The sequence below is a fragment of the Leucopleurus acutus genome (assembly GCF_964270905.1).
Source record: "Leucopleurus acutus genome assembly, chromosome: 19".
Classification (NCBI taxonomy): Eukaryota; Metazoa; Chordata; class Mammalia; order Artiodactyla; family Delphinidae; genus Leucopleurus; species Leucopleurus acutus.
In genome coordinates this window covers 15,423,955-15,450,585 of record NC_139161.1, presented here as the reverse complement: position 1 = coordinate 15,450,585, position 26,631 = coordinate 15,423,955, and the positions used below count along the sequence as shown (strand labels likewise).

The window sequence follows — 26,631 nt, the reverse complement described above, 5'->3', positions numbered from 1 at the left end:
GTATTATGGTTTTTGCAGTCAACATTTTTCAAAGATCCCCAACTTGCTCTTTTGGCATCATCCATAATAAAGTAGAGATATGACCTTGCTAGAAACTCTCAAAAGTTCAGAGCAAGACTCACGCTAGGAAAAGAAGGGACTTACATTAGGGAATTGGGCACTGAAGTAGCGACTTCGAAACATGATAATGGTTCTAGTTAGACCTCCTGGATGATGGAGACCCAAGGATTGCCAAGTGGGATGCGTTTCTTCAGGGATGTTAGAGTGACTAGATTTTTCTTTTTTTTTGAAACACAGCGTTCATTAGTATTTAATGCAGTTCTTTCTAATATTTCTATCTTTGAGTATATATATAATTAAAACAACATCACCATGGTTATGATATTGGAACTTCTTGGAACTATTTTAGATGCAGGACACCTCATGGTTCTGGATATGTGGGAGAAAAACTTTTATTGTTCTTATCCTGGGATGGCTTCTGCCTTGTTTTTCCAGTTGATTTCTGCTCTCCATGTCACTCAGAACCTGGAGGCCTGGTCAAGTCCTGTGCTGGCTAATGAGTGGCAGGGCACGTTGTGGGGAGTATGAACTGGGATTCTCGACCACAATCCTCAATCTTGACTCCTCCTACCCAGTCTCTAGCACTGGTCACCCACTGCAATATTAAAACTGAAAGTAAAATCTCTTCTTTCCTGGATGTTGTACATTGCTCTGGTTTCAGGACTTAATGAAGCCCAGGTTCTTGATGTCTCATCACAGAAAGAATTCAGTGAGAGACAAAGTGGTAAGAAGTGGATTTATTTAGAGAGAGAAACACTCCACAGACAGAGCGTGGGCCATCTCAGAAGGTGAGAAAAGGCCTAGATTTTTAAACTGGGTCCTAACGGTGTTGAGTCTGAAATGGCAAGGTGACAGTGAGCACAGATGATCAGAAAGGCATGGAGACAGAAGAAGTAGTCAGGGACAGAAAAGACCAAGTCATTTTCCAGCTCTTGCCTGATGGCTCATTTCCAAGATCTACAGAGCTGGTTCTCAACTGGTATGCCGCCTCCCTCCCTCCCACAAGGTGTGCTGATGAGTTCTGATGGACGTGTACAAAACGCATTGTAGCCGCGTGTCATGTGATGGAAGGCTGAGCTGAGTGGATCTTATGACATAGTGTAAAGATCAGGACACGACTTGCTTTGAATAGGAAAACAGACAAAGAGTGGTGTCAGGCTGGTGCCAGAGAAAGACGGTGTGTTTATTACCTTTGAGATAAAACGTTCTCCCGAGATCACGAAAGAGAACGATCAAGGCTGTGAACCTCGACATGCAAACGGTCACAACATGGGAAGGGTGACCAAGGAACTGTGGGTGCAAATGAGTATCTTCAGAGTGCTGTCCCCAAAGTCCACATTCATATCATGCCTCAGACACAAAAAAATGGCCTTTGGGAATTAAGGGCAGCCTGTATAAATAGCATTCTGGACAGGATGGGGACTTCTATGGATTCAAGAAATATAAAGTTAGCATGCCCTACACAGAATGCTGATGTATCCCAAAGCTGGCTAAGCATTCTCTCTTCTAGAAGAAACTAAGGGCAGCAAAGTCCTTCCCAGGTTCAGGACAATTATTTTTATTATTATTTTTTTGTGGTGTGCGGGCCTCTCACTGCTGTGGCCTCTCCCGTTGCGGAGCACAGGCTCCGGATGCGCAGGCTCAGCGGCCATGGCTCATGGGCCCAGCCGCTCCACGGCATGTGGGATCCTCCCGGACCGGGGCACGAACCCATGTCCCCTGCATCGGCAGGTGGACTCTCAACCACTGCGCCACCAGGGAAGCCCCTCTCCTTCATTCTTTATTTGAATTCATATTCTCCTTTTAGTTGAGAGGAACACTTGAAGAACATGAAAGACTTAGTCATTAAATGGAGGTCATCCATGAAAATGCTTCCTACTCAGAATAATAGGTCATAAAACATGGGAATTAATTGAACAGCATCATATGCATCTACTGTGTCTTCAACCCCGTATAAAGACAAGATACTTGCAATGGGAGAGACACAATTTATACCATACTAGCAAAATGCAAAACAAAGTTTAATTAAGTGATAAATTGGGTGGCACCAATTCTAAACTTCAAAGAAACTCACAGCCAAAAAGTGAGATGTCAAGGGAGGCTTCATGAAGGGGATGGTGTTTTCTAGGAACTCAAGGAGCAGTAGGGACCAGCTTCGGCTGGAGGCAGCATGGGAGCCAAGGTACGGATGGAGTGACGCCCACGGCGTGATTCTCAGGCAGCAAGGCGTATGGCCAGAGCAGAGGGTGTGAGAAGGAGAGGTGAGAGACAAAGTTGGCTGGCAAGCTGGGGTCAGATTGTGGGGGGCTCTGAGAGTCAAGCAAAGAATTGAGAGTTAATGTGATGGAGAATAGGGTCCAACTGAAGGTTTCTGAGAAGAAAGATGCTTAATGTGGTACTTAAGATTAGCTTGTATGTTTCTTTCAGAGGAAGAAAACAAAGCATCTTTTTGTAGTTTCAATGGCTTATTTTTGTAAAGTGTAAGTCTTTTCTTTATTGCCAAAAAAAAAAATCCATGTTCATAATGGAAAACTAAAGACAAAGAGAGAAATTTTAAAGCATTCAAAACTCCATTAACCTTGAAATAAAAACTGCAAATAGCTTGGTCTGTGTTCTTTCAGACACCACCCCCCCCCCCTTTTTAAAAACATCTTTATTGGAGTATAATTGCTTTACAGTGTTGTGTTAGTTTCTGCTGTATAACAAATGAGCGTGATGGAGACTACTAGCTTTCCACTGAAATCCCTTCTCAAGTGATAAGAGCTACAGCTGGATGTGGCTGCCCACCTTGAACTGAATGACTCAGTTTCCACTGCAACTAGGTGTGGCCTCAGGAGGAAAGTCTCACCAGTGGAGTGGGAGCACAGTTGACACGTACAGCCTGCTTCAGAGATAATCTCTGGCCCTGCTTCTCGGCTGGAGAGGCAACAACTTTGAAAGTCATGTGTTGAAGACAAGAGAACCATTATTGGCCTGAATCCCTGTAAGTCCTAGTGGAGGAGAGCTGCCTGCTGATCACCTGGGCCATCACAGGTACAAGAAATAAATTCTTTCTTGATTGAATCATCATATTTTTGGTCCCTTTGTTATAGCAGCTGACATTACTCTTGCACATATATTTAGGCATCTGTGTAAATATTGTTTTTTAACAAAAATAGAATTGAGCCATACATACGTTGTCACTTAACAATACATTGCGTCAATAGATACCTTTCTATAATTTTGTCAACCTTATTTTGAAAATTTTCAAATCAATGGAGAAGTTGAAAGAATAGTACAAATAACATCCATTACCCTTTACTTGCCAATTTGCTTTCTCTCCCTCTCCCCCATCCCTCCCTCTCTCTAGACTTCATAATACTTTACCCCTAAATACTTCAATATGCATCTCCTATCAAAACGGACATTCTCCTACAAAGCCACAATACCATTATCTTACCCAAGAGAATTTAATAGTTCCATAACATTATTTATTATGTAGAGCATATTCAAACCAAACTGTCCCCAAAATGTCTTTTTAGCTGTGTATTTTGATCTATGATCCAATCAAGATACACCCATTGCACGCAGTTATTATGTCTCTTTCGTTCTCGGCCCTTTTTGTCTTTTCATGATCTTTACTCTTTGGAAGAGTCCCAGCTTCATAGAACGTCGACCGTTCTGAATTTGATGGCTTTCTCATGATAAAATTCAGGTTAATCATTTTGGGTTAGAATATTCCATAGGTGGTGTGGTATCCCTCTTTATAATATCACCTCAGTGCCTAACAATGCTGCTTGGTCTCTAGGGTAAGGTGGTGACTGCCGGATTTTTCCACTATAAAAGTACATTTTTCCCTTTTGTAATTAGTCAGAAATCTGTGAGACGATTCTTTGACACTAAATACCCTATTCATGATACATTTTACCCAGTGATTTAGCATCTTTTGATGTGCTTTGCCTGAATTGATAATTACATCAAGGTAGCAAAAGGATGATTTTTCTGTTTCTATCCTTTCTTCTACAATTATTAGCTGGCGTTCTTCTCTAAAGAAGAACTTTCCTCCCTTCTTATTTGTTTGTTTGCCTCTTTGTTTGTTATCGTCATCATTGTGGTTTCAAGGACACATTTTATTCAATCATCTCATCACATTTTTTGAGGCTCAAATCGTCCCAAAATTGGTGAATGGGAGTTCATTCAAGTTTGCTCTGACTTGAGTCTCCGAGCACTTCTACGCTTTATGGCACAATAAAAGTTCATAGCCTCACCTTGTACTTTACCTGGCTCAGACCTAGAATCAGCTATTTTCCCAATAAGCTCTGGTTCCTTTTAGTTTACAAAGCTATTTAGAAATCAGTGTCTTCATGCTGTGTGTGTTCATTGCTCCTAGAGGGACATTGTTCCTAAGTCCTTTCAATGGAATTAATTAGAAATATGTATTTAACACTGATACATATTTAGTGGAAGGGGTTTTCCCTTCCTTTCTTTTGTTTTATATTTGTATCTTTTTATTTAAATCTTTAAAATCTTTATTTTTAAAGATTTTAAATCTTTATTTAAAATTTTTATTCCTTAATTATATTTAAAATCTTTATTCCTTAATTATATTAATATATGTATTTAATTTAAAATCTTTATTCCTTAATTATATTAATATATGTATTCATTTGTTTTACTCTGTAATGAACATGAAATAATTTCAGAATCACAGTACAAATATACTCTAAGAATAAACCCATTAAGTAAACTTTAGTCTTTCTTGGCAGTTCTCGTTGTCTTTACAATATATTCCTATTGTATGGCTCTGTCATACTTACTTTTGTTGGTCATTTAGGTTGCTTCCAACTTTTTCTATGATAAATAATGCTATGATGAATATTCTTATATATTTATGCACATCATCAATTATTTCTTTAAGTTCCCAAAGTGGGAATTTATATTAGTAGATTAACAGCATCACAAAGATTTACAATATTTTGTTCCCAAATTGTCCTCCAGAAACACTGTACCAATTTACATTTCCAGAGGTACATGAGAATGCCAATTTCTACATAACTTTTCCAACTACATATTATCTTTTTAAAAGCGACTTTGTCATTTTGGGAAAAGACTATAATTTTAATCTGTGACTTGTATGTAATTTTAATTTAATTATTATTATTTTTTGGTCACGCCATGTGGCATGCAGGATAGTTCCCCAACCAGTGATCGAACCCGTGCCCGCTGCAGTGTAAGCATAGAATCTTAACCACTGGACCACCAGGGAAGTCCCCTAATTTAATTATTAAGTAGGTTCATTTATTTAGCTCATCTATTTAGAATCTATATTCCACCAATTTCTAAAAAGTGACTTAAAAGTTGAACTGAAAACAGTGTAAAGAAATAGAAAAAGAAAAGGCAAAACTAATTTATGGTGAAAATACTCGGAACAGTGGTTGCCTCTGAGAGGGACAGAGACAGGAATTGACTGGAAAGGGTCATGGGGTGATGGAAACTCGGAACATGGTTACATGCATTTATCAAAACTCGTTTAAAAAAGTGAATTTTGATACATTTTTAAAAAGGAACTGGGCTTCCCTGGTGGCGCAGCGGTTGAGAGTCCGCCTGCTGATGCAGGGGACACGAGTTCGTGCCCCGGTCCGGGAAGATCCCACATGCCGCGGAGCAGCTGGGCCCGTGAGCCATGGCCGCTGAGCCTGAGCATCCGGAGCCTGTGCTCTGCAACGGGAGAGGCCACAACAGTGAGAGGCCCGCATACCGCAAAAAAAAAAAAAGGAACTGCATGGACAACCATCAGAAGATAGGGCAGAGGTTTTTTGTGCGGGGGGCTTGGGCGCAGTTGGGGAAAACCCCCCTGAGGAAGTGACCTGAGCTGAGATCTGAGACCTGGTGGGAAGGCAGGCCGAGTGCTTCAAGAAAAGGGAACAGCATGTGCAAAGCCTCCTAGCAGGAGGTGGCCTGGCACGAAAGAGGACCCCAAGCCAGTGTGGTTGAAGCATAGAGCAGTAAGGAAGGCTAGATCCCAAAGGGCCTTGTTGGCTACATGATGGGTGTTAGTTCCCATTCTGAAAGCCACAGAACACCATGGAAGGGGTTTAAGCGGCCAACAGAGTGATCTGGGTTCCACTTGTCAAATCACGTGTGGTAGAGAAAGTGGGATTTGGGGGCAGGAGCAGGAGTTGCGAAGACCTGTGAGGGGGCCTTTGCAGTAACTTAACTAGGTGATAGCAGAGACGAACACACAGATGGATTAAAATGATAAGTAAAATGGATGGGACTTGGTGATGAATAAGACGGTAAGGAGGAAAGTGTCAGATTCTGATGATACTGCGCAAAAGGAAGAGCAGGGACTTCCCTGGTGGTCCAGTGGTTAAGACTCCACGCTTCCACTGCAGGGGGCGCGGGTTTGATCCCCGGTCAGGGAACTAAGATCCTGCATACCGTGCGGCTCGGCCAGAAAAAAAAAAAAAAAAAAGGAAGAACGAAGGGCCAGGCTGGGAAACTTTAGCACTGGGCCTATTGAGTTTGAGACATCCAAGTAGAAATTATTTAGAAAACAATGGGATATTTAGATCTGGAGATCAAAAGCGAGGTTTGGGTTAGAAATGCGGATTTGGGAGTCATAGGCAGGTAACATCTTGGGCAGGTAACCTGAGAATAGAGCAGGGTTTCTTGGGGGTGGGACATGAATATGCATGGGAAAAAAATTGCATCTTTATTTCCACTAACCTCTTATTGAAATCTAAGCATATCTTTCATGTACTAATACAGGCAACAAGCCACAGTAGTATTAGCCGTACCTGTGATTTGTCCCCAATCGAAATCACAGGTATTGTCACATTTCATTAAATACGTTGCAGATGTCTCAAAGTACCCTTTACGCCCATCACTTGTTATTTCATGTGTTAAAAAAGAAGCACAGGGCTTTCCTGGTGGTGCAGAGGTTGAGAGTCCGCCTGCCGATGCAGGGGACACGGGTTCGTGCCCTGGTCCGGGAGAATCCCACATGCCGCGGAGCGGCTGGGCCCGTGAGCCATGGCCGCTGAGCCTGCGCGTCCAGAGCCTGTGCTCCGCAACGGGAGAGGCCACAACAGTGAGAGGCCCGCGTACAGCAAAAAAAAAAAAAGAAGCACATATATTACTGAGTCAGAGATTTCTAAAAATATCTTGATGATTATTTCAAGGATTGTGGTTTCCTTTGAAATCCTGTGCATCTTATTTTATGCATTTGAAAATATTATTGTGAGAAGAGGATCCAGAGAGGTCATCCGTATTGCCTAAGAGGCCTGTGATACAAAACCAGGATAAACCCCCAGGTGTAGAGTGAGAAGAGAAGCGAGCCTGGAGGAATCCCAGGACTCAGCGCCGAGAAGGACGAGAAGCCAGGAGAACGTGGCTTCGCAGAAGCGCGGGGACGCAGCATTTTGAGGACAGTGGAGTGGCCAAGCGAGCTAAAGCTGCTGAGAGGTGCAGCGCAGTGAGGACTGCAAGAGACGTCCTGCATCACAGACGTGGAAGGCATCTGACGAAGAGCCGTTTCTGTGGAATGACGTGTGTGGCAGCCAGATTGCAGTGGGTTGCGTTGTGAGTAGGAGGTGGGGAAACTGAGTCAGTCAGCGTAAATGATTCTTTTGAGAGCTTTGTGAGGGAGAAGCAGTAAGTGCAGGGGATGGGGGCTCAAGGAAGGTCTCTTCTGTTGTTCTCTTAAGGTTTTTGGTAGGAAACCTTGGATCATGATTAAATGCTGATGGGAAGGGAAGGCTCTGGTACAGAGTTGGAGACGCGGGAACGGAAGGGACAATGGATGGAATGAGGGTCCTGAGCAGAGATGGAAGGGTTGGTAACTGGGTGGGAATGAGGGGAGGGTGGTGCAGAGGGAAAGGGGTGGATGGGCTGGGCAGCAGAGAGCTGAGGGAGCTTCCACGTGAGGACCACTGTGGAGTGGGGTGGAAGAGAGGAGGGATTGGGGAAAGGGAAGAAGGCTTGAAGTGGGACAGTTGACCAGGGAAGCTGGGCAGCATCGAAGAGTTGCAGGAGGTTAGTGGCCGTGACCTTCCAGGGGCACCATTTTTCAAGGTTGGGTGATTTTTTTCCGGCAGTCACCAGTGGTATGGGTGCAGACCCAGAGACCATGGATGGGCAGGATTTGGCCAGAGAGGTGTGTCAACAAAACAAAGGGCAAGGGAAGTGTTGAGAGGATCAAGCACAGAACATAGGCTGCTTGGGAAGGGAAGAGTTGGTACAGAGGGGACAATGAAAGGACCAAGGGAGAGGAACCAAGGGACCAGAGGTTATTCATTACTATATCCCCATACCACCCAACACAGTGTCTTGGACACCAGTGATTTATAATTCCTTAACAAATAAAGCAATTGTTGTTGTCAACAAAAGAAGGTTTTAGGGTGAAATGCTGTATTTATAGGTTATGTTTAATGCGAGTATGCCCCTGAATAATCATGTCTGGCAACTGACTGAAAAAATTTTAAATTTTGATATCTGAATTTTAATAGGTTTTTAACAAGTTTCTTGGTTTTAAAAAACAATTAGAGGGGTTCCCTGGTGGCGCAGTGGTTGGGAGTCCGCCTGCCAGTGCAGGGGACACGGGTTCAGGCCCTGGTCTGGGAAGATCCCACATGCCACGGAGCGGCTAAGCCCGTGGGGCACAATTGCTGAGCCTGTGCTCTGGAGCCCACGTGTCACAACTACTGAGGCCCGCAAACCTAGAGCCTGTGCTCTGCAGCAAGGGAAGCCACCACAATGAGAAGCCCGTGCGCCGCAACAAAGACCCATCGCAGCCAAAACTAAAATAAATAAAATAATTTAAAAAAAAAAAAAAAACAGAACCATTTTTTTTAAGTAGGGGATTTTAATAAGATGTTGTAAACTGAAATATACAGCACTACATAAAATGCGAAAAAAGCCACTTTATCATAATCTTCACTCATGCAATTTCTGAGCTGCTGAGTCTAATTAACACGGGGAACTCTTGGGGTCAGAGGTCAACATTGCTCGGCACCGGCGATTTCACTGAGCTGGGATGACAATTGGTGTTTGTCTCGCTGGGCCGAGTGGCAGAATCACCCCGTGGAAGGATTGACTCTAGGCTGTCCTGCTTATCTGTTCAAAAGGCAGGACGACATTCTGGAAGCAGCTGCAATTTAAACTGACAGTTGCCCCATTTTCCTGCCATGCCCTATTTTAAAATTACCTAGTGGAACTCAGGCAAAGCACAGAAACGGAGGAGAAAGGAAGCACTGCCGGCTTTGCCCAGACCAATTATCACTCGTTTGTGCCATTTACTGCTGTGAAAGGCTTCTAGGACCCTGGTTTGCCCAGGGGCCTGCACCCCAGGTCTTCCAGTTACTCTATAATATGATCACAAAGGAAACCTTCAGTTCAGTCTGGTGAGTTACCTGGTGGGACATTTAAGCACACCAAGATGACCTCTTATAAGTACGAGTGAGTCCTGGGTCAACTTTGGGCTGTTCTGAGTTTCCTCTGTCCACGGAGAGCTGCTTCTATCTCTGTGTTCTTGCCCACCTGTGACAAAAGGAACTTACCCTGAGCTTTAAGGAAGCCACCTGTCGCTTTGCGGAGTGCTAGGCCAGGAAAAGAACGTTCTCTGTAGCCAGTCACTCTGGTCGCCACCGATGAGGAGCTGGTTTCCAGATGGTTGGTTGCGGTTTCGGCCTTCAGACCCAAACTGGCCATTGCGCGTTGGCGGCCTCAGCAAACCACTCTCTTCTTGATGATTTCAAGCCGGGCCAGCGTCTGCCCACCACTCGTGGTAACGGAACCCCTTTCTTCTCTCGCTCGAGGCAGGGTCCTGCTCTGGCGGTTGTGGTTACACTGCTATGATTTCAACATGTGCACATTCCTAAAACATTCCTGTGACTGGCAGTCATCAAACATTCATGGAGCTCCTAGCGTGTGGTGGAAAAAAGAGCAACTAAGCCCGTGTGCCACAACTACTGAGCCTGCGCTCTAGAGCCCATGAACCACAACTACGGAGCCCGCCTGCCACAACTACTGAAGCCTGTGTGCCTAGAGCCCACGCTCCGCAACAAGAGAAGCCACCGCAATGAGAAGACCGTGCAACACAACTAGAGATAGCCCGCGCGCAGCAACGAAGACCTAACACAGCCAAAAATAAATAAATAAAAATTAAAAAAAAAAGAGAACTTTCTAACAACTAGTGTGTCTAAAACTGCAATGGGTGACTAGACTAAATGTCCTTCAAGGTCCCTTTCCTGTGCTGTGCACCTATGATTTAAAAAAAACAAAAAAATGTGTTCTTCATCTACACCATCCACACGCTCCTGCCCGTGCACATGCGGGCCGCGGTACTCAGCGGGGTGCTCCTGTCTGCCCCTCACCTGGCCATCGCCCTGTGCACCAACGCCCGGGACTGGTTCCCGCTCAAGCAGTTCTAGAGGCTGGAAGTCCAAGATCAAGGTGCCAGCAGATTTGGTTTCTGGAAGAGTCTGGAAGTGAGTGCTGAAGAATGAAGTCTCAGAGAGCTGTTGGTGGGGAGGTGACCTGCCCAACAAGACAGCAGGTCCTAGAGAATGCCACCCTCTGAGGGACAGCATCATCTCTGCTTCCAGGCCCCCTGCACCATCTCTTCCTTCCTTCCGTCCCTCCATCTCCCTTGCCCTGTGCCCTCCCTGGGCACCTCACCTGGGTCCTGCCTTACAACTTCCTGCCCCTGGGTGGGGCCTTTGTCTCAGATTTTTTTTAATATGAAACATGGCAAAGTAGAGAGAATAATAATAAACTCCTATATACCCGTCATTCAGATTCGAAAATTGGCGTGATTTTTCGCACATTTACTTCATTTATTCTTTTTTCCTCTTGCTGAAATCTATTAAAGCAAATTCCAACCATCAAAAAAGAGCAATAACCAGTGCCTGCGCCTGAGTGGCTCCCAGCCTAAGGATGAGACAGACAGGAAGACGTATCCTAAGATGGGCTTGAGCCCAGACGGTGTTCTGGGGAATACAAAGGAGGGACAAGAACAAAGCCACCTGACCCCCAGGAGCAGCTCTGGAAGCTCTTCCCAGAGGAAGTGTCCTCAGAGTTGAGGGTCAGGCCATCCAGGGCCTTGAGAGCCATCAAACACTTTGCTAAGGTGTTTGAACTTGATCCCAAAGACATGGGGAACCACTAGAGAGCTTTTAATAGAGGAGTGGCATGATCCAGTTTGCTTCTAGACGGATCCACTCATAATGCTGCCTGGGAGACTGGCTGGAAGGGGTGAGGTGAAGACAAAACGATCAGGAAAATGGCTCCCACAATAATCCAGGCAAAAAAAAAAAAAAAAAAAAGACAGGGCCCTGCAAAGGGAGGTGCTGGTGGACACATTCAAGAGAGAGGAGGGAAGACAGTCTAACTCTGGTGTCTGACGGCCGTGAAGTTGAGAAGGGGCAACAGAAGGAGGCGTCTGAGATAATCTCCAGAATTCCGGCCTGGGCAGCAGTGAATTCAGGAAGAGGAACCAATCTGAGGGGAGAAGACAATGGATTCAGCCTCTTGAGTCTGAGGGGGTGGTGGGACAGGCCAAGGAGGACAGACCAACAGCTAAAACGGAAAACAAACTCCAACGAAAATTCCCGACAAACCGTGGGCTGCACTTTCTGCCTCCCTGACGTCCGTGTTGGGCTCGAGATGCTGGGTGTGGAGCTGCATTGTGACTCAGGTGCACCTCGAGGGCACGGAATCTGCGCTAGAGTGGAGGGGGCGGCGGTGACCACGCCTGGCCAGGTGTTAGGGATGACTCACAGCCTCCCAGGTGGGCCCCCCCGCACCCCCGGCAGTCAGAGCCAGCATGTATGTGTGTGACCTGCCTCATTTTCACACGGGCCCGGGGCCAGAATGACGGGAGGCCCGGCCCACGGGGAGTCTGACAATGGACAGGTAGAAGTTAGAGAAAATTAAAAGCGTGAGTCACAGAACGCATATGCCGTGTGCTAAGCTGGCTGCTTCCGTGACACCATCAGGGGTGTTGGTAGGTTGACACTGACAGATTAATGGGAGAACAAACAGCTCCCCAAGAGCGGTTTGAAAGAGGAGAAGCTGCAGGTTTCACAGGCAGGAGAGGCTGGAGAGGCAGGTAAAGAAAGGAGACATGCAAATATATACCCAAGTTGGAGGAAAACACCAAATGCAAAGCGAGCCAGCCTTTGCGGACACCTGACTCAGCAACGGAGAGCAGACGTTTGCAAGGAGCTGCAGTGGGCAAAAGCATTGTAGTGCGGAGTACGCGAGGACGGTTTCTGGGAAACAAAACCCTTGCTGGCCCGCGGGATCTTGTCTTGTTTCATCTTTTGGACTTGACCATAAACAGGAGCAGTGCTGTCCTATAGAATTTTCTTCAATGTTGGAAACGTCCTATATGGCAGCCATGGGCCACATGTGGCTCCTGAGCCTGGAACTGCATTTAAAATGTTATTTTAATTAAATAGTCCCACATGGCTAGTGGCCGCTGTACTGGACAGCACAGTTTTAGGCTTTTGCTGCCCTCGTGTAGGAATGCACTTTCTGACTTTTTAAGCCACTGCAGATTACTTGAAGAAGCTTTATTTTTCATTTCAACCTCCAACGTTTGTGTGGATGGTCACGGACAAAACAATTAAGATGTTTATGTCGGGTGACCGCCTTCACACTTAGGCTTGCCTTGCCTTCTGGGAGGTTCGGGCGACCTCACGGATGTAAGCATCCTGCTGAGCCAGGCCTGGGGCGGAGCCGGCTGCTGCTGGTGGCAGGTTAGCCGCCTCCTTCCAGTGTGACGCTGGGTCCCGGTGACCTGGAATCTAAACGTTTAGCCGCCTGGTTGCTGCTCGTGAAAGGATGACAATCCTATTCCTATTATCCGAGCGAACTGTGCTCTTGAAAAACTGAGGGCTGGTCCCCACCTTCTTTGACAAATATAGTGACCACATGTCCTCAGTCCTTGAGATTTGTGCTCTTGGAAGTGGCCCATCCAGCAAGGATGCAGGATCTTGGAAGATGAGAAGGGGCCATGATGACTTTCTTCATTGAAGGCTGCTGTCCCCCAAGTCCTGGGCTAATCAGTTTCATCATTTTCTCTGGGGAAATTGGGGGTCCTGGCCCTTCTCTGTGAAGTCTTTTTTTTTTTTTAATTCAATTTCTTTTTAAAAATATTTTTCTTTTTGAACTTATTTTTATTATGTAATTTTGGTTGCGTTGGATCTTCGTTGCTGCACGCAGGCTTTCTCTAGTTGCGGCGAGCGAGGGCTACTCTTCGTCGCGGTGCAGGCTTCTCATTGTGGTGGCTTCTCTTGTTGCGGAGCGTGGGCTCTAGGCTCAGGGGCTTCAGTAGTTGTGGCACGTGGGCTCTAGAGTGCAGGGCTCAGTAGTTGTGGTGCACGGGCTTAGTTGCTCCGCAGCATGTGGGTTATTCCCAGACCAGGGATCGAACCCGTGTCCCCCGTATTGACAGGTGGATTCTTAACCACTGCGCCACCAGGGAAGTCCCCTCTGTGAAGTTTTGAGAGGTCAAAACATCCTGGTGCCCCTGGCACCACAGCAGGCTCCTCTGGGCCAGCAGTGTACCGGGGACACTGTTTCCTGTTCATACTGAGAGACTGCTTTGCTTTTTAATGTACTAAATCACCCAAGGTGTAGTTGGTTCTGTAGAGCTGCTGTTTATTTCCCTGTTAAATTCTAATTTGATTAAACAGCTCACAAGGTTGTAGGTAACTTTGAAAAGGGTGTGAAATTAAGTTGCTGCGTTAGGTTAGCTCTTTGAAATGTGGCCTGAGATGGGGCTGAGAGGAAGGAAGGTATTCTAGAAGCCTCAGGAGCTGCTCCTCTGTCGACAAGTGTTGGAGCATCATTTGCAAGCATAGCTGGACACCAAGGCAACTTCTAATGAATCTAATGTTAGTATGACCCTTGAGCATCTCACACGTTCTCACAATGATCCTATGAGATAATAGCATAATAATAAGGAGCTCCTTGATGGGAAATTGAAGTACTTAGAAGTAAAGTGCTCTGTCCGAATTCACACTGTAATGAGGGACACTGTAATGAGGGAGCCCTTGATGATAAGTGTTCTTTGTACTGTGTCACACAACTAGCTTAAATGAATTTAAGAGGTGCTGCTTTATTATTTTTTTTTGTAATTTTTAAAACTTGAAGTACAGTTGATTTACAATGTTGTATTAATTTCTTCTGTACAGCAAAGTGATTCAATTATACATATATATATTCTTTTTTGATATTCTTTTCCATTATGGTTTATCATATGATATTGAATATAGTTCCCTGTGCTATACAGTAGGACCTTGTTGTTGATCCATTCTATTTTGTGTGTGTGTGTGTTGCGTGCTTTTGTGGGGTTTTTTTTGTGTGTATGTTTTTACTAATGATTTTTTTTAAACTTTTTATTTTATATTGGAGTATAGTTGATTAACAACGTTGTGATAGTTTCGGGTGTACAGCAAAGTGATTTAGTTTTACATATACATGTACCTATTCTTTTTCAAATCCTTTTCCCATTTAGGTTGTTACATAATATTGAACAGTAGGTTATACAGTAGGTCCCTGTGTTATACAGAAGGTCCTGTGTTATACAGTAGGTCCTTGTTGGTTATCCCTTTAAAATATAGCAGTGTGTATATCCATTCTATTTATAAAAGCTTACATCAGCTAACTCCAACCTCCCACTCCATCCCTCCCCCAAGCCCCTCCCCCTTGGTAACCACAAGTCTGTTCTTTATGTCCCTGAGTCTGTTTCTATTTCAGTTCATTTGTGTCATATTTTAGATTCCATGTATAAGTGATATCATATGGTATTTGTCTTTCTCTTTCTGACTTACTTCACTTCTATGATAATCTCTAGTTGCATCCATCTTGCTGCAAATTGCATTATTTCGTTCTTTTTTATGGCTGAGTACTATTCCATTGTATATATGTATCACATCCTCTTTGTCCATTCATCTGTCGATGGACATTTAGGTTGTTTCCCTGTCTTGGCTATTGTGAATAGTGCTGCTATGGACATAGGGGTGCGTGTATCTTTCTGAATTATAGTTTTGTCTGGATATATGCCCAGGAGTGGGATTGCTGGATCATATGGTTATTCTATTTTTAGTTTTATGAGGAACATCCATAGTGTTCTGCATAGTGGCTGCACCAACTTACATTCCCACCAACAACGTATATAGGAGGATTCCCTTTTCTAGGAGGTGATGCTTTAAAGAACCCCTCAGCACAGACTTGGTAGTGATTGCTTTATCTTGGCGTTTGATTGAACACAATCTCTGCATAACCAACGGTTAAAGCCACGGGTTGGAGTGAGGAGGTTGTGCCATAAGGGAGGGGCTACCATGTTAACTGTGCATTTATCTGGGGATCTGCCCACCCCCAGGCAGGCGTTTAGAAATGGCATCTTGATACTGGATCTATTCCTTGATGGTAAATGCCTCACTTTTTCCAGGCCCATCAGCATTGTGATGGTCTAAGACTGGGTTAAGGAATGAACAAGTGATGGAAGTTGCAATACAAGTGTCAAAATTTGGTGGTAGCATGCTTCACATCCTGACTGTACAGTGGAAAAATTTCCATGGATTAAGCAATCCACTGTCACACAACCCACTCAATCAGGGAATGAACTTGCCTTCTCAAATCAGGGATAAAATGTTCTTTTGAGTTTTCAGCCACAGCAATTTCTAGAAGGAAAATACTCAGGGAAATGTTCCCTAGGTAAGAGGGCTTGGGCTGGGTTTACACTGTCTCATTGGACTCTATCTTTCTCCTGCCACTTTCTGATTGACCAAGGATCTTTTGCAGCTCTAGTGCCTGATGTGACATTCCATACACTAAGCTCTGGAAATTGCATCAGTCCGGCCTGGGTTCTCCTTTGGGAGGTGCTAGCATTCTTTTTTTTTTTTTTTTTTTAGTATTTATTTATTTATTTATTTGGCTGCGCCGGGTCCTAGTTGTGGCGTATGGGCTCTTAGTTGCGGCATGCATGTGGGATCTAGTTCCCTGGCCAGAGATTGAACCCAGGCCCCCTGCATTGGGAGCACAGAGTCTTAATCACTGGACCACCAGGGAAGTCCTGGTGCCAGCATTCTTATCCTGGGAAACTAGCTCTAGGATCTCCCTGGCCTTGGGGACCCTGTAGAAAGAGGTTTCATAAATTCTGCATTCCCTCAGGATTTGATACAGAGCAGGGCAGCCCCAGATTATGAAGGTTTAAGAACAACCAGATTTTCACAGAATTTGGGTGGGGGTCCAAACCTGGGAGGAGAAATCTTCAAACTAGCCCATGATTGTGGGAGTTGAAGATTTCTGGGCTCTGGTTTGAATGTCATAAGGGCTCTCTGGCTTCACTTGTACCAGGCAAAAGTCGAAGGATTGAGTGAGGAGGGATTGGGATTATAAGCACACAGTCCTGATGGCTGTTGACAAGGATGCGTTCCATGACACTTCCCCTCACCCTGACCTTCCTGCACTTTTGTATCCAGAGGCAAAATCCTCCAGTATCCCCCAAAGAATATCTGTAACACAGGGAGCAAAGCAGAGGTGAAATTCACTGTGGAAAATTCGAATCTTGTCACTCTTCTTGATAGAGAAGGTGCAACTTGGAAGTTACTTGTACAGTCAGTACCCAAACCCTTGGGATAGCATCATCTGGAAAAAATCGGGAGTATCAAGTAATGTTGTTCCAAGTTCTCCGACAAACTGAGGTGCGGTGACATAAAGCAAACATGAAAAATCCTGTTCGCGTGCTTTAGAAATTGCCAGTTTTATGCACTTTACCACATATTTTTGTCTTTATTTCATAATTACTTTTATATGTACAGCTGCATCCTTTTTTAGATGTGGTCTGAGTGTTTTGCAATGATGCCTTAAAGAATGAGTAATTTGTGTAGCATGAAGAAGGGAACTACAGGAATCTGTCACCAGTTTGTCCCCTAAACACAGTTTGTGGAGACGAGCGTGAACCTTCAAGTTCTAGATTATCCCAAATGCATGAGTGTTGCCATGCGAAATGGCCAAGACTCTGCATATGAGTCTTTGCATGAAAACAGAAGAACCCAGCTGCCCATTTGTTCAGTAATTCCAAACGAGGAATATGGCTTCATGCTACTGTTTGACTGAAATTACATTTTTTTTCCATCTGTCCTTGATTTTTGTTTCTAAGTGCAAAACTGAGAATTTATCTTAATGCTAAAAATGTGTTGTTCGAGCCAAACTAGATTTGAGTTTTGGATTAATCTCACTCCCTGAGTCTAATCAGCAGCAGGCATTATATTTAGTCCTTGGCTAACATGAAAAGATGCAGGCAATGTGTTCTTCTCAGCGCTGCCGATATTGTGAGATAGTCTCTTTCACCTTCAGGCTTTAGGTGGAGTATTTTATTGTGTGATTTTATGTTCCTCAATAGGGAATATAGATCTCTCCCAGGGATACATCCATAAACATCAATCACTGATGTTTTTAAGGTGTCCTTCGAACATGAAATAACCACCATGTGAACATCCTAGATTAAAGAAGAAACCCCAACAAGAACTTGATTCATATCAGGTATCCAGGATCTATCTTGAGGATCCACACCAGTGATAGAAAAGAGAGTCCGTCCTCTAGAGTATATTTCAGGCATAAAACATTAAATAAGCATTCATAAAAGGCATAGTACTCATCTTAATTTGCCATACTAACAACCATTGTTGAATGCAGCTTGCGGTATTCAGTGCTTACATAGGATAAGTAAAACTCTTACACAGATAAGATCTTAAACATGAAATATGATCCTATAGCTCAGGGGTTCAGAGCACCCTCTCAGGGGTCAGACTGCCTAGAAAGAAAACTCTACTCCACCACATACCGGCTGTGAAATCTCAAGTAAAGTTTCTTAACTTTTCTAGGGCTCAGTTTTCTCATCTGTAAAATGAGGCAAATATATAGAGATTTATGAGAATTAAATAAGTTAATAGGTATAAAGTGCCTAGCACGGTACTGGAACATTGTAATCACTCAAGTAATGGTAACTTCTACTACTGTAGTCATCATTTTCATGTTGTTACCATATTATACTGATCTTATTATTATTATCATCCAGACAAAAATATTTGAACAATTTCTAGTTATTACATGATGCAATTATTACTGCATTTTACTCTATTTGAAATAAAAACTATACTAAGCAATGCAATGGGTAAGACTATAAGCCTACATATATATATATATATATATATGTCTATATTAATATAGACAGATCAAGTAGGCATAGATATAGGTATATAGATATATTATGATGCAGTGCTTCAGAAGGCCCGGTGCTTCCGACTCTTAAGATCAAAGAATTGCAGCATTTCTGATTTGGGTGGTACCTCAGAGACCATCTCCATTGGTCTACAGGAGAGAAGAGTGAGGCCCAGCCAGGGTGAAGGGGGAAGGTCACACAGCAGAGGAGGGGCAGGGGGGCACCCAGGGCGAGAGCTCCTGCCCCTGCCTCTCCCTACCCTGCCCTTTAAGATTCTTCAGCATCTCCTCTTGGGGCTGGCTTTTTCCTAAGTCAGTTACACACACACACAAAGACACACACACAGACACACACACACCCTGCAGCAAAAGAATGTCTCCCAGCATTCTAAGTACCTGTTTGGAAGATGACCCGCTTGAAAACCGGGATCTCTCAAAATTTGTCTCTTGTCCCCAAAATTGATCTCGTTTCTTCCCATTTGGGTCTCTTCTGTATTCCTGTCGTCTCAGACAAGCCTGCAGAACAAAAAAAAGATGTTTCTTTGGTTTAGGTCCACAACTAGCTTTGATAACTTTATACTTAATTCCTGTTGTGAGGAACATGCAATACAGGCGTCCATCTCTAAGTGTTCATCAATACCTGTTACCAGGTGTGAAGACACTCACCCAGGCATCACTCCCTCCTCCCTTTGCCCAGAATGTCAGGTCAAAAAATATTAGTCACTGCCTTAATAAATTCAAACAACAGACATACTAAGAGGCATTTTGTTAAGTACTTACCCGACAATTGCCTTCTTAAGGAAGTACCCAATACACTGCGTTTATTTCTCTTTCTGTTCTCTTTCTCTCTTTTTTAAATTGAAGTATAGTTGATTTACCATGTTGTGTTAGTTTCAGGTGTATAGCAAAGTAATTCAGTTATACATACATATATATGTGTGTATGTATATACGTATTCTTTTTCAGATTCTTTGCCCATATAGGTTATTACAAAATATTGAATATAGTCCCCTGAGCTATATAGTAGGTCCTTGTTGGTTATTTATTTTATATATAGTTGTGTGTATATGTTAATCCCAAACTCCTAATTTATCCCTCCCCCTTTCCCCTTTGATAACCATAAGTCTGTTTTCTATGTCTGTGGGTCTATTTCTGTTTTGTAGATAAGTTTATTGGAATCTTTTTTTAGATTCCACGTATCAGTGATATCATGCTATTTGTCTTTCTCTATCTGGCTTAATTCACTTTCTTTCTTTTTTTTAAATATTTATGTATTTATTTGGTTGCACTGGGTCTTAGTTATGACTCCTTACTTGCAGCTTGCTGGCTTCTTAGTTGTGGCATGTGAACTCTAAGTTGTGGCATGCATGTGGGATCTAGTTCCCTGACCAGGGATCGAACCCGGGCCCCCTGCATTGGGAGTGCGGAGTCCTATCCACTGTGCCACCAGGGAAGTCCCTGGCTTAATTCACTTTCAACTGATATTTCAAATACTCCAAAATAGCAAAACTTCTTGCAGCATTTCTATAGATCCAACGACTGAACTCACCTTTGTCCTACCAGGGCCAAATTACCCACTGTAACGAAGTACAGTGTAAAGACGGACACTATTGTTCTCAACTAGGCCTGCCATCTCCCTCTTCCTGCCTGTGTTGAGAAAGGAAAGACTCCTTCTCCATCTTTTTCCCTCTGTTAGAAAATGCATCTCCTTCCTTGATGTAGAAGGACTTGCCAGAATTTCACGGCCAAGGAGAAAGCCAATATTCTGCTACAAGGTTAAGAGTAGAAATGACCTGATATTAATAAAACATTTACCTCTTGGACTTGGGAACAGTGAATCAGTTACCTGCAGCTAGTGGAATCCTGGATTCCCAAGAGAAAGGTGCTGTTTCACCCCACCTTGCTTGGAAAGGGAGAGCACCCCAAAATGGTGGGGTTCTTTTTCCCCTTGGGTTTATTTTCAAAAACGATGCCATATAGACAGCAACCCATTTTAATAATCCTGGATAGTGTTTGTTTTAATAAATAAGAAGTCCCCCCCCCAATGCTGAATAGTAGTAACTGTAATAAATAAGTTACACAAACAGACACCAAATAATAGAATAAACCAAGGTAAAACTAAAGAGAGCCAGCTGGAGAGTTTAATGGAGTTCAACTAAATATGGGCCCATTTTTCTTACTCCCTTACGATGACTTCAGATTGGAGCTCCCTGTTGAGGGGGGAGCTCTGGCCTGGAGTAGAGTATTGTTTCCTGGAGCCACAGATGTCTCTGTTATCCTAACCCACTTGTATTAAAGGCACGAGAAGAAAACGCTGATGGGCTGTAAGTGGAGGAGCCTGTTAGCTATTGCACGCAGGACCGAGGCAGACTTGGTGGGATGAACAGAATTCCTGTGGGCGGAGTGTTTTTTGAAACTTCTCTCCAAGAATGCATGCAACTTAAGTATTTCTTTACCAAAAGGGGAGGAGGAATAGAATGGTTTGCAACGTTGAAAAAAAACATGTTTTTCCCCTCTGATTCCTTATCCTTCCTCTCACAGAGGACCAGGAGAAGAAACCAGTGGCAAGGTAGGTACTTCCTAATTTTTATCTTGAAACAGCCAAGCAATCTTTCCGTGTAAATCAAACGTTAGCCCTCTCCAAGTTATTGCTTCGCTGAGAAGGAACACGGGGACAGAGCCAAGTTCGGACTTCCAGTCCTAGAAACAGCAAGAACCTAGCCATACCTCCCCCCGCACCCCCGTCGGGGGCTGGTTTTCTTGTTATTTGTAAAGTGAATGATGTTTTTGGTGTTTTTGATGCTGGTTTTGTTTCTGCTTGGAGGGTCCTGAAGGGACAGGGGCAGAGGCCCCTGAAATCCACAGGAAGGGGAGAAGGAACAGATTCGTAATTCATCATCACCAGGGGCTCCCCTTGCTCTGGAACTTTATTTCCCTTTCAATTTCACGTGTCTGGAGCTAGATTGCTATAAATAAGTTTCTGTTCATGTGACAAAACTGGCCGAGTCTTGAAACGGGAGGCTTCAAGTAACTTCTTCTTTCTTCTTTCTGCGGAGAATCGGGGCTTCCTCCTTTCGCGTCGCGCCCCCCAAGCCCGTCCCTCTGATTGCAGTGCTCGCGGTCAGGCTGCCTTCTGTGCAGAAGCTACCACTGTAGGGCAGAACACGGAATGTGCGTCTATGCCTGTGGGGGATGACATGGGTTTTGTGACTCACCGTAACTCAGTACGGGTAAACACGACAAACCACAGCTCTGCCACTTTCTAGCGTTGTGACCTTGGGCAGGCTGACTAACTCCATGGATTCTTGCTTCCCTCCTCTGTGAGAGGGAGATGCCTCTGTGCTGCAAGATTGCCGGGAGAGCATGAGGCACTGTTGGTAAGATGCTTAGCAGAGTGACCGGCTCGCGGTGAGAGTTCAATAAAACTCATCATCATGACCATCACCATCACCATCATCAGGCTTTAACTGTTGTTTCCAATCCCATTTCTTGGTTTACTCCTTTTTCTAAACTCAGCCTTTGCCAAATAATGCGATTCTGATCTTGGTTGTGGAAGAAAAAAGACTTGAAGTTCATCCTTGTTTTTCTGAAGGCCCGAAGGCCTGCAGGCCTGAAGTTCATCCTCGTTTTTCTCCCCTGGAAGTAGAGGTCCGTTTCCTAAGACTGCCCATTCCCCCGGGAAGCCAACTGAGGGAGCTCTGCAAACTGCTTTTTCTTCAGAATTACAGCTTTCTGAACCCACAGCGATGCTCAAAGTTTCTTTTGTTCCCTTTATTACCAGCCCCATTCTTTTAGTCATCATCCGGGCTCCTGGTACCTTAAGAAGCCATGCACCACAGGGACACTTCCCAGCCTCATGGTTCCGGCCTAAAAAGCATTGTAGCATCGACATATATACACTACCGAATGTAAAATAGATAGCTAGTGGGAAGCAGCAGCGTAGCACAGGGAGATCAGCTCGGTGCTTTGTGATGACCTAGAGGGGTGGGATAGGGAGGGTGGGAGGGAGGCTCAAGAGGGAGGGGATATGGGGACATATGTATGCATATGGCTGATTCACTTTGGTGTATGAGAGAAAGTAACACAGTATTGTGAAGCAAATACACTCCAATAAAGATTTTAAAAAAACCCCACATTGTAACTGTGACCCAACTCTACCTCTTCATCAGCAGTGGCCTCTGTCAAGGTTATTGTTACTTGAACTCTGTGAGTGTTTTGGGAAGTAGGACTTGCCTTCAGTTGCTTCTTTTTTTGTTGTTGTTTTTATGATCCAACATGTCTCAGAGTTTGGGGTTTTAATTATCACTGGGGACATTATCGAAGTTCATTCGTTTTAAGAGGTTAAGAAATCAAAGGTGTAAAAAGTTTGACATGATATTCCCCTCGACTGAGTTTATTTTTCTCTTCTGTGAAGAGCAGAGAAACACACATGTCACATGTCCCTCCCCATGACTCCTATGGGAGGGAAAGTTGAATTATCTCTGTTCCCTCAACCCCCTGAGTGGACAGACCCCAAACCCTCGCCACCTGGTATAGTCACCCATCACGTCCTTGAACAAGTATATATCATCATATTAGTTGTTTGATCTGCACTTGAAAGAATCAGAATGAATAAGCAACATAAAATAAAACCCATTTGAACACATTTGATAGTCTAGAAAATCATCCTGAAACTCCAAGTGTAATCTTTCTCTCTAGCTTTCAGTGGACATTAATGGCTAAATTTCGCCACAAGTTACATAAACACATTTGATGGAAAGAAGGGGAAAAAAAGCTATGCAGCATGAACACGCTTGAAGACATATAGCCAAATTCTGAGATGTCGTATAATTATGTACTAGTTACCAGATTCTGAAATAGCATGTAATATGCCAAATAAGTATCTCCTCTTGTTTTTTTCAAACGGGCCCCACCCAACCACTGAAAGGAGTAGCATCAGAATAATTCAGGGTGGGTTTAACCTTCCTCTCCTGCCACTAGCAGACAGACCTATAAAGTCACTGCTAATTTGGTACATACCAACGCATAGCATATTTTAGGCTATAGCAGGAATAGTGTCTACAGGAGGTTTCCAAGGGCCTCAGTCTGAGTCAGTTCATTAAAAGCAAGTCCATCTCAGGAAGGCATGTGTGGCAAATGTCTATGATTTGGGAGTCATATCTGGTTAGTAGGTCTTACACTATTTGTACACCCTGAAACAGGGAACCCTTTGCACATCGCTGGGCTGCTCGTGAAAGCTGGGATGTCCACGAGTAACCAGCCAAGCTCATCCATGGCCCAAGGTTTCAGTATCCATTCAGTGCAAACTCTACCTTAGTAAATAATCTAAATACACGAAGGTCGTATGTGGACCAAGTTACTGAGGGGTCATTAAAGACATGCAATTCTTAAACCCCAACTTGAAATCTTTTCTGGAGCAAGGCAAGGGACAGAGTCAATAATATAACTCATTGCTGTTCCCGTCAAAGTAATCGTTTCTGTGGGTTTCTATATACTTAATTCGACAGTCCTCAGAACATATGAAAGACAACCATATTTATCTTTGCAGACCTTGTGGTGAGTGGTTTGGAAAATGCTCAGTGAAGGTGGATTGAACTTTGAGGATTAGTTACAAGTCAGCTGGACCTATGTCTGATAAACAGAGTTGGTGGTCAAGTTCGGTAGCGCTGGCTTTCATCAATGACAAGGCATTCGGTTCGACAGAGGAGAGTGAGACTCTGTCCCTGCCCTTAGGAAGCTGCAGTCCAGTTTGATAGGAAAACACACAAAAGACAATTTCAATACAATTTCATCAGCAATGAAAAAGAGGTATGAAAAGGGTGCTTTGGTATTGGACCGATGGAAACGTTCTAAAATCAGGTGATGGCAATGATGGCAAATTTGGTCAATTTAAACTTAAAACAGGTGAATTTTATGCTATGTAAATTATACCTCAATAAGGGGTTTTTGTTTTTGTTTTTTAAAGAGGGTGCTATGGGAATACAGAGGTTCCCTTTAGTTCTAAGTTAAAACTATGGTCTTAGGACTTCCCTGGTGGCGCAGTGGTTAAGATTCCATGCTCCCAATGCAGGGGAGCCTGGGTTTGATCCCTGGTCAGGGAACTAGATCCCGCATGCCACAACTAAAGGAGCCTGTAAGCTGCAACTAAAGGAGCCTGGCTGCCGCAACTAAGACCCGGTGCAAACAAATAAATATTAAAACAAACGAACAAACAACTATGGTCTTCACCACCCTTGTCGAGAGAGTAGGGAAGAGGGAAGAGGAGGTTAGAGAAGTGGTCGAGGATTGGACTGGTCTTGCTGTGGTTCTTGGGTCTGGGACACACCTCTACGTGAGAGAAACAACCGAATTACGTAGTTTGCATTTTACATAAATTTCAGTCTGAAAGGTGGCAAGGCTGGAGGCCGGGAGGCCAGTTATGAGGACATTGTAATAGTCTTGGAGCTAAACTATGGACATTGCAACCAGGGCGATGGCCATAGGATGAGAAGGGAGGCACGAGCTCATGAGGTTTTAGGTAAACTCAGCAGGACTTGGTAGCTGGGGGATATGGGTGGTGAGGGCGAGGAAGGAGTCAGGGAAGGCTTGGGTCACTGTCTTCAGAGAGGGGCCACAGAAGAGGATGGCAGGGGATGGACACATGGAGTCCAACTGCAGACACGCTGAATTCAATGTGCCCGTGTGACACCCAGATGGAACCATACAGCAAGCAGGTGTGCATGGGATTCTGACACTTTGAGAAGACACAGGATTACAAGTCATCAGTGTATGAGTGGTGGTTACAAACATAGGAGGGGATGAGATGGGCCACAGGCATTGTGAATTAGGAGAAAATTGGGCTGATGGAAAGCTCGGGGAATTAACCTGTGAGGAGCAGGGAGAGGAATGTGAGTGAAACAGGAGGAAAACCAGGAGAGTGCGATGTGAGAAAGCCAGAGAAGTAATGTTGCGAGAGGGAAAGAGTAATGGCGCCAAATGCAGGTAAAGCTTCAGGAAACAAAGACTACAAAGGTGTCTGCTGAATTTCGCTACTGACCTCGGCGAGCACCGTTTCAGGGGAGGTGAGGAGACCGCCAGGCTGCAGCAGGTGAGGGCATGAATGGGATGGCGGGGCGGAGTGGAGACAGAAGTGTAGCTGACTGTTTGGGGACATCTGGAGACTGGAAAGTGCCAGGGCTGTAGCTAGAAAAGGACACATTGTCCACAGACAGCTTTGTTCTCTTGTTCTCAGTATGAGAGAGAGTTGAGCATGTTTGTGGGCTGAGCCAGTAAGAAGAGAAATTCCAAGGATGCAGCAGAGAGGTCCATGGAGGAGAGGGGCTGGAGACAGAGGGGCATGGACCAAGATCTCAGGTCCGGCACCAGGAGGGAGACTGTCCTTCACCCGTCGAGACTTGAGGGCTGGACGGGCGTGTAGCCTGGGATAGAAGGGGAAACGCCGAGTGGCTCCCCACCTGACGGCCTCAGATTCTTTGTTTGGTTACACGTGTATGTAAAACAGAAAGAGATGGTCCTTGCTGAAAGTATGGGGACGGGAGGTTTGAAAAAAGTAAAGTTTAAACTGTGATAACGGAGGGAGCTAATGGACAAGAAAACGTGTTGAAGTGAGTCATCCTCTATTCCTCTCTTTCCCTCACTCCGCCTCCCCGTCGTCTATCAGCAAGATGTCTGCGCTGCTTCTATATCCTGGCTCGGGCTACTTCTCGCCACCCCTGCCCCCACCACGCTGGTCTCTCCTAAATGTCTATCAGGTTCCTTACAAGTTTTTCTGCTGCTTCTCTTGCCCCTTTCAGTTGTTTTCCCACACAGCAGCCAGAGTGATCTTAAAAAAACAAAACAAAAAAAAAGGTAAAGCAGATCATACCACTGCCCTGCTTAAAATCATTCAGTAATTCTCACCGGGCTAAGAATAAACTCCAAATACCAAGCTTTGTCCTGAGAGACTCCACACGATCTGGTCCTAGCCACCTCGTCCGTCCGCATTCTCCCTTGGTGTTCCAGCCGCTCTGGCCTTCGTTAGTTTCCTCCAAGTTAGTTCCCGCCTCAGGGCCCCTGCGCTTGCTTTCCTTCTGCTCGGGTCGCTCTGGTGGGCTCATTCCCATCATTTACCTCCACGACCAAATGCTACTTCGTCAAAGAGGCTTCCCTGCCTGTGTGAAGGAGCATCACCCCAGCCCTGCTGCCTCTGTTTTCATAGGCCTCATTATGTTTATCATATACATTATATTGTCTTGCCTGTTTACTTTACTTTGTGTGTATAGTTTGCTTCTCAATCCGGGAGAGCAGGGAGTTTGTTCAGGACACAGGAGGCATTTAATACATATTATTATTTATAAGGACGGTGTTGAAAGTGTC

General features: G+C 44.5%; 1 protein-coding gene across 1 annotated transcript in view; it reads right to left on the bottom strand.

Moving 5' to 3' along the window:
• MARCHF10 (membrane associated ring-CH-type finger 10) overlaps positions 1–26,631 on the bottom strand; it is a gene marked incomplete at its 3' end in the record, with an annotated part of 82,821 nt that overhangs the window by 54,962 nt on the left and 1,228 nt on the right. Inside the window, exon 2 of the mRNA XM_082860782.1 lies at positions 18,673–18,792. Within this exon, the coding sequence (XP_082716908.1) occupies positions 18,673–18,792 (120 nt within the window). The remainder of the gene's footprint in view (positions 1–18,672; positions 18,793–26,631) is intronic.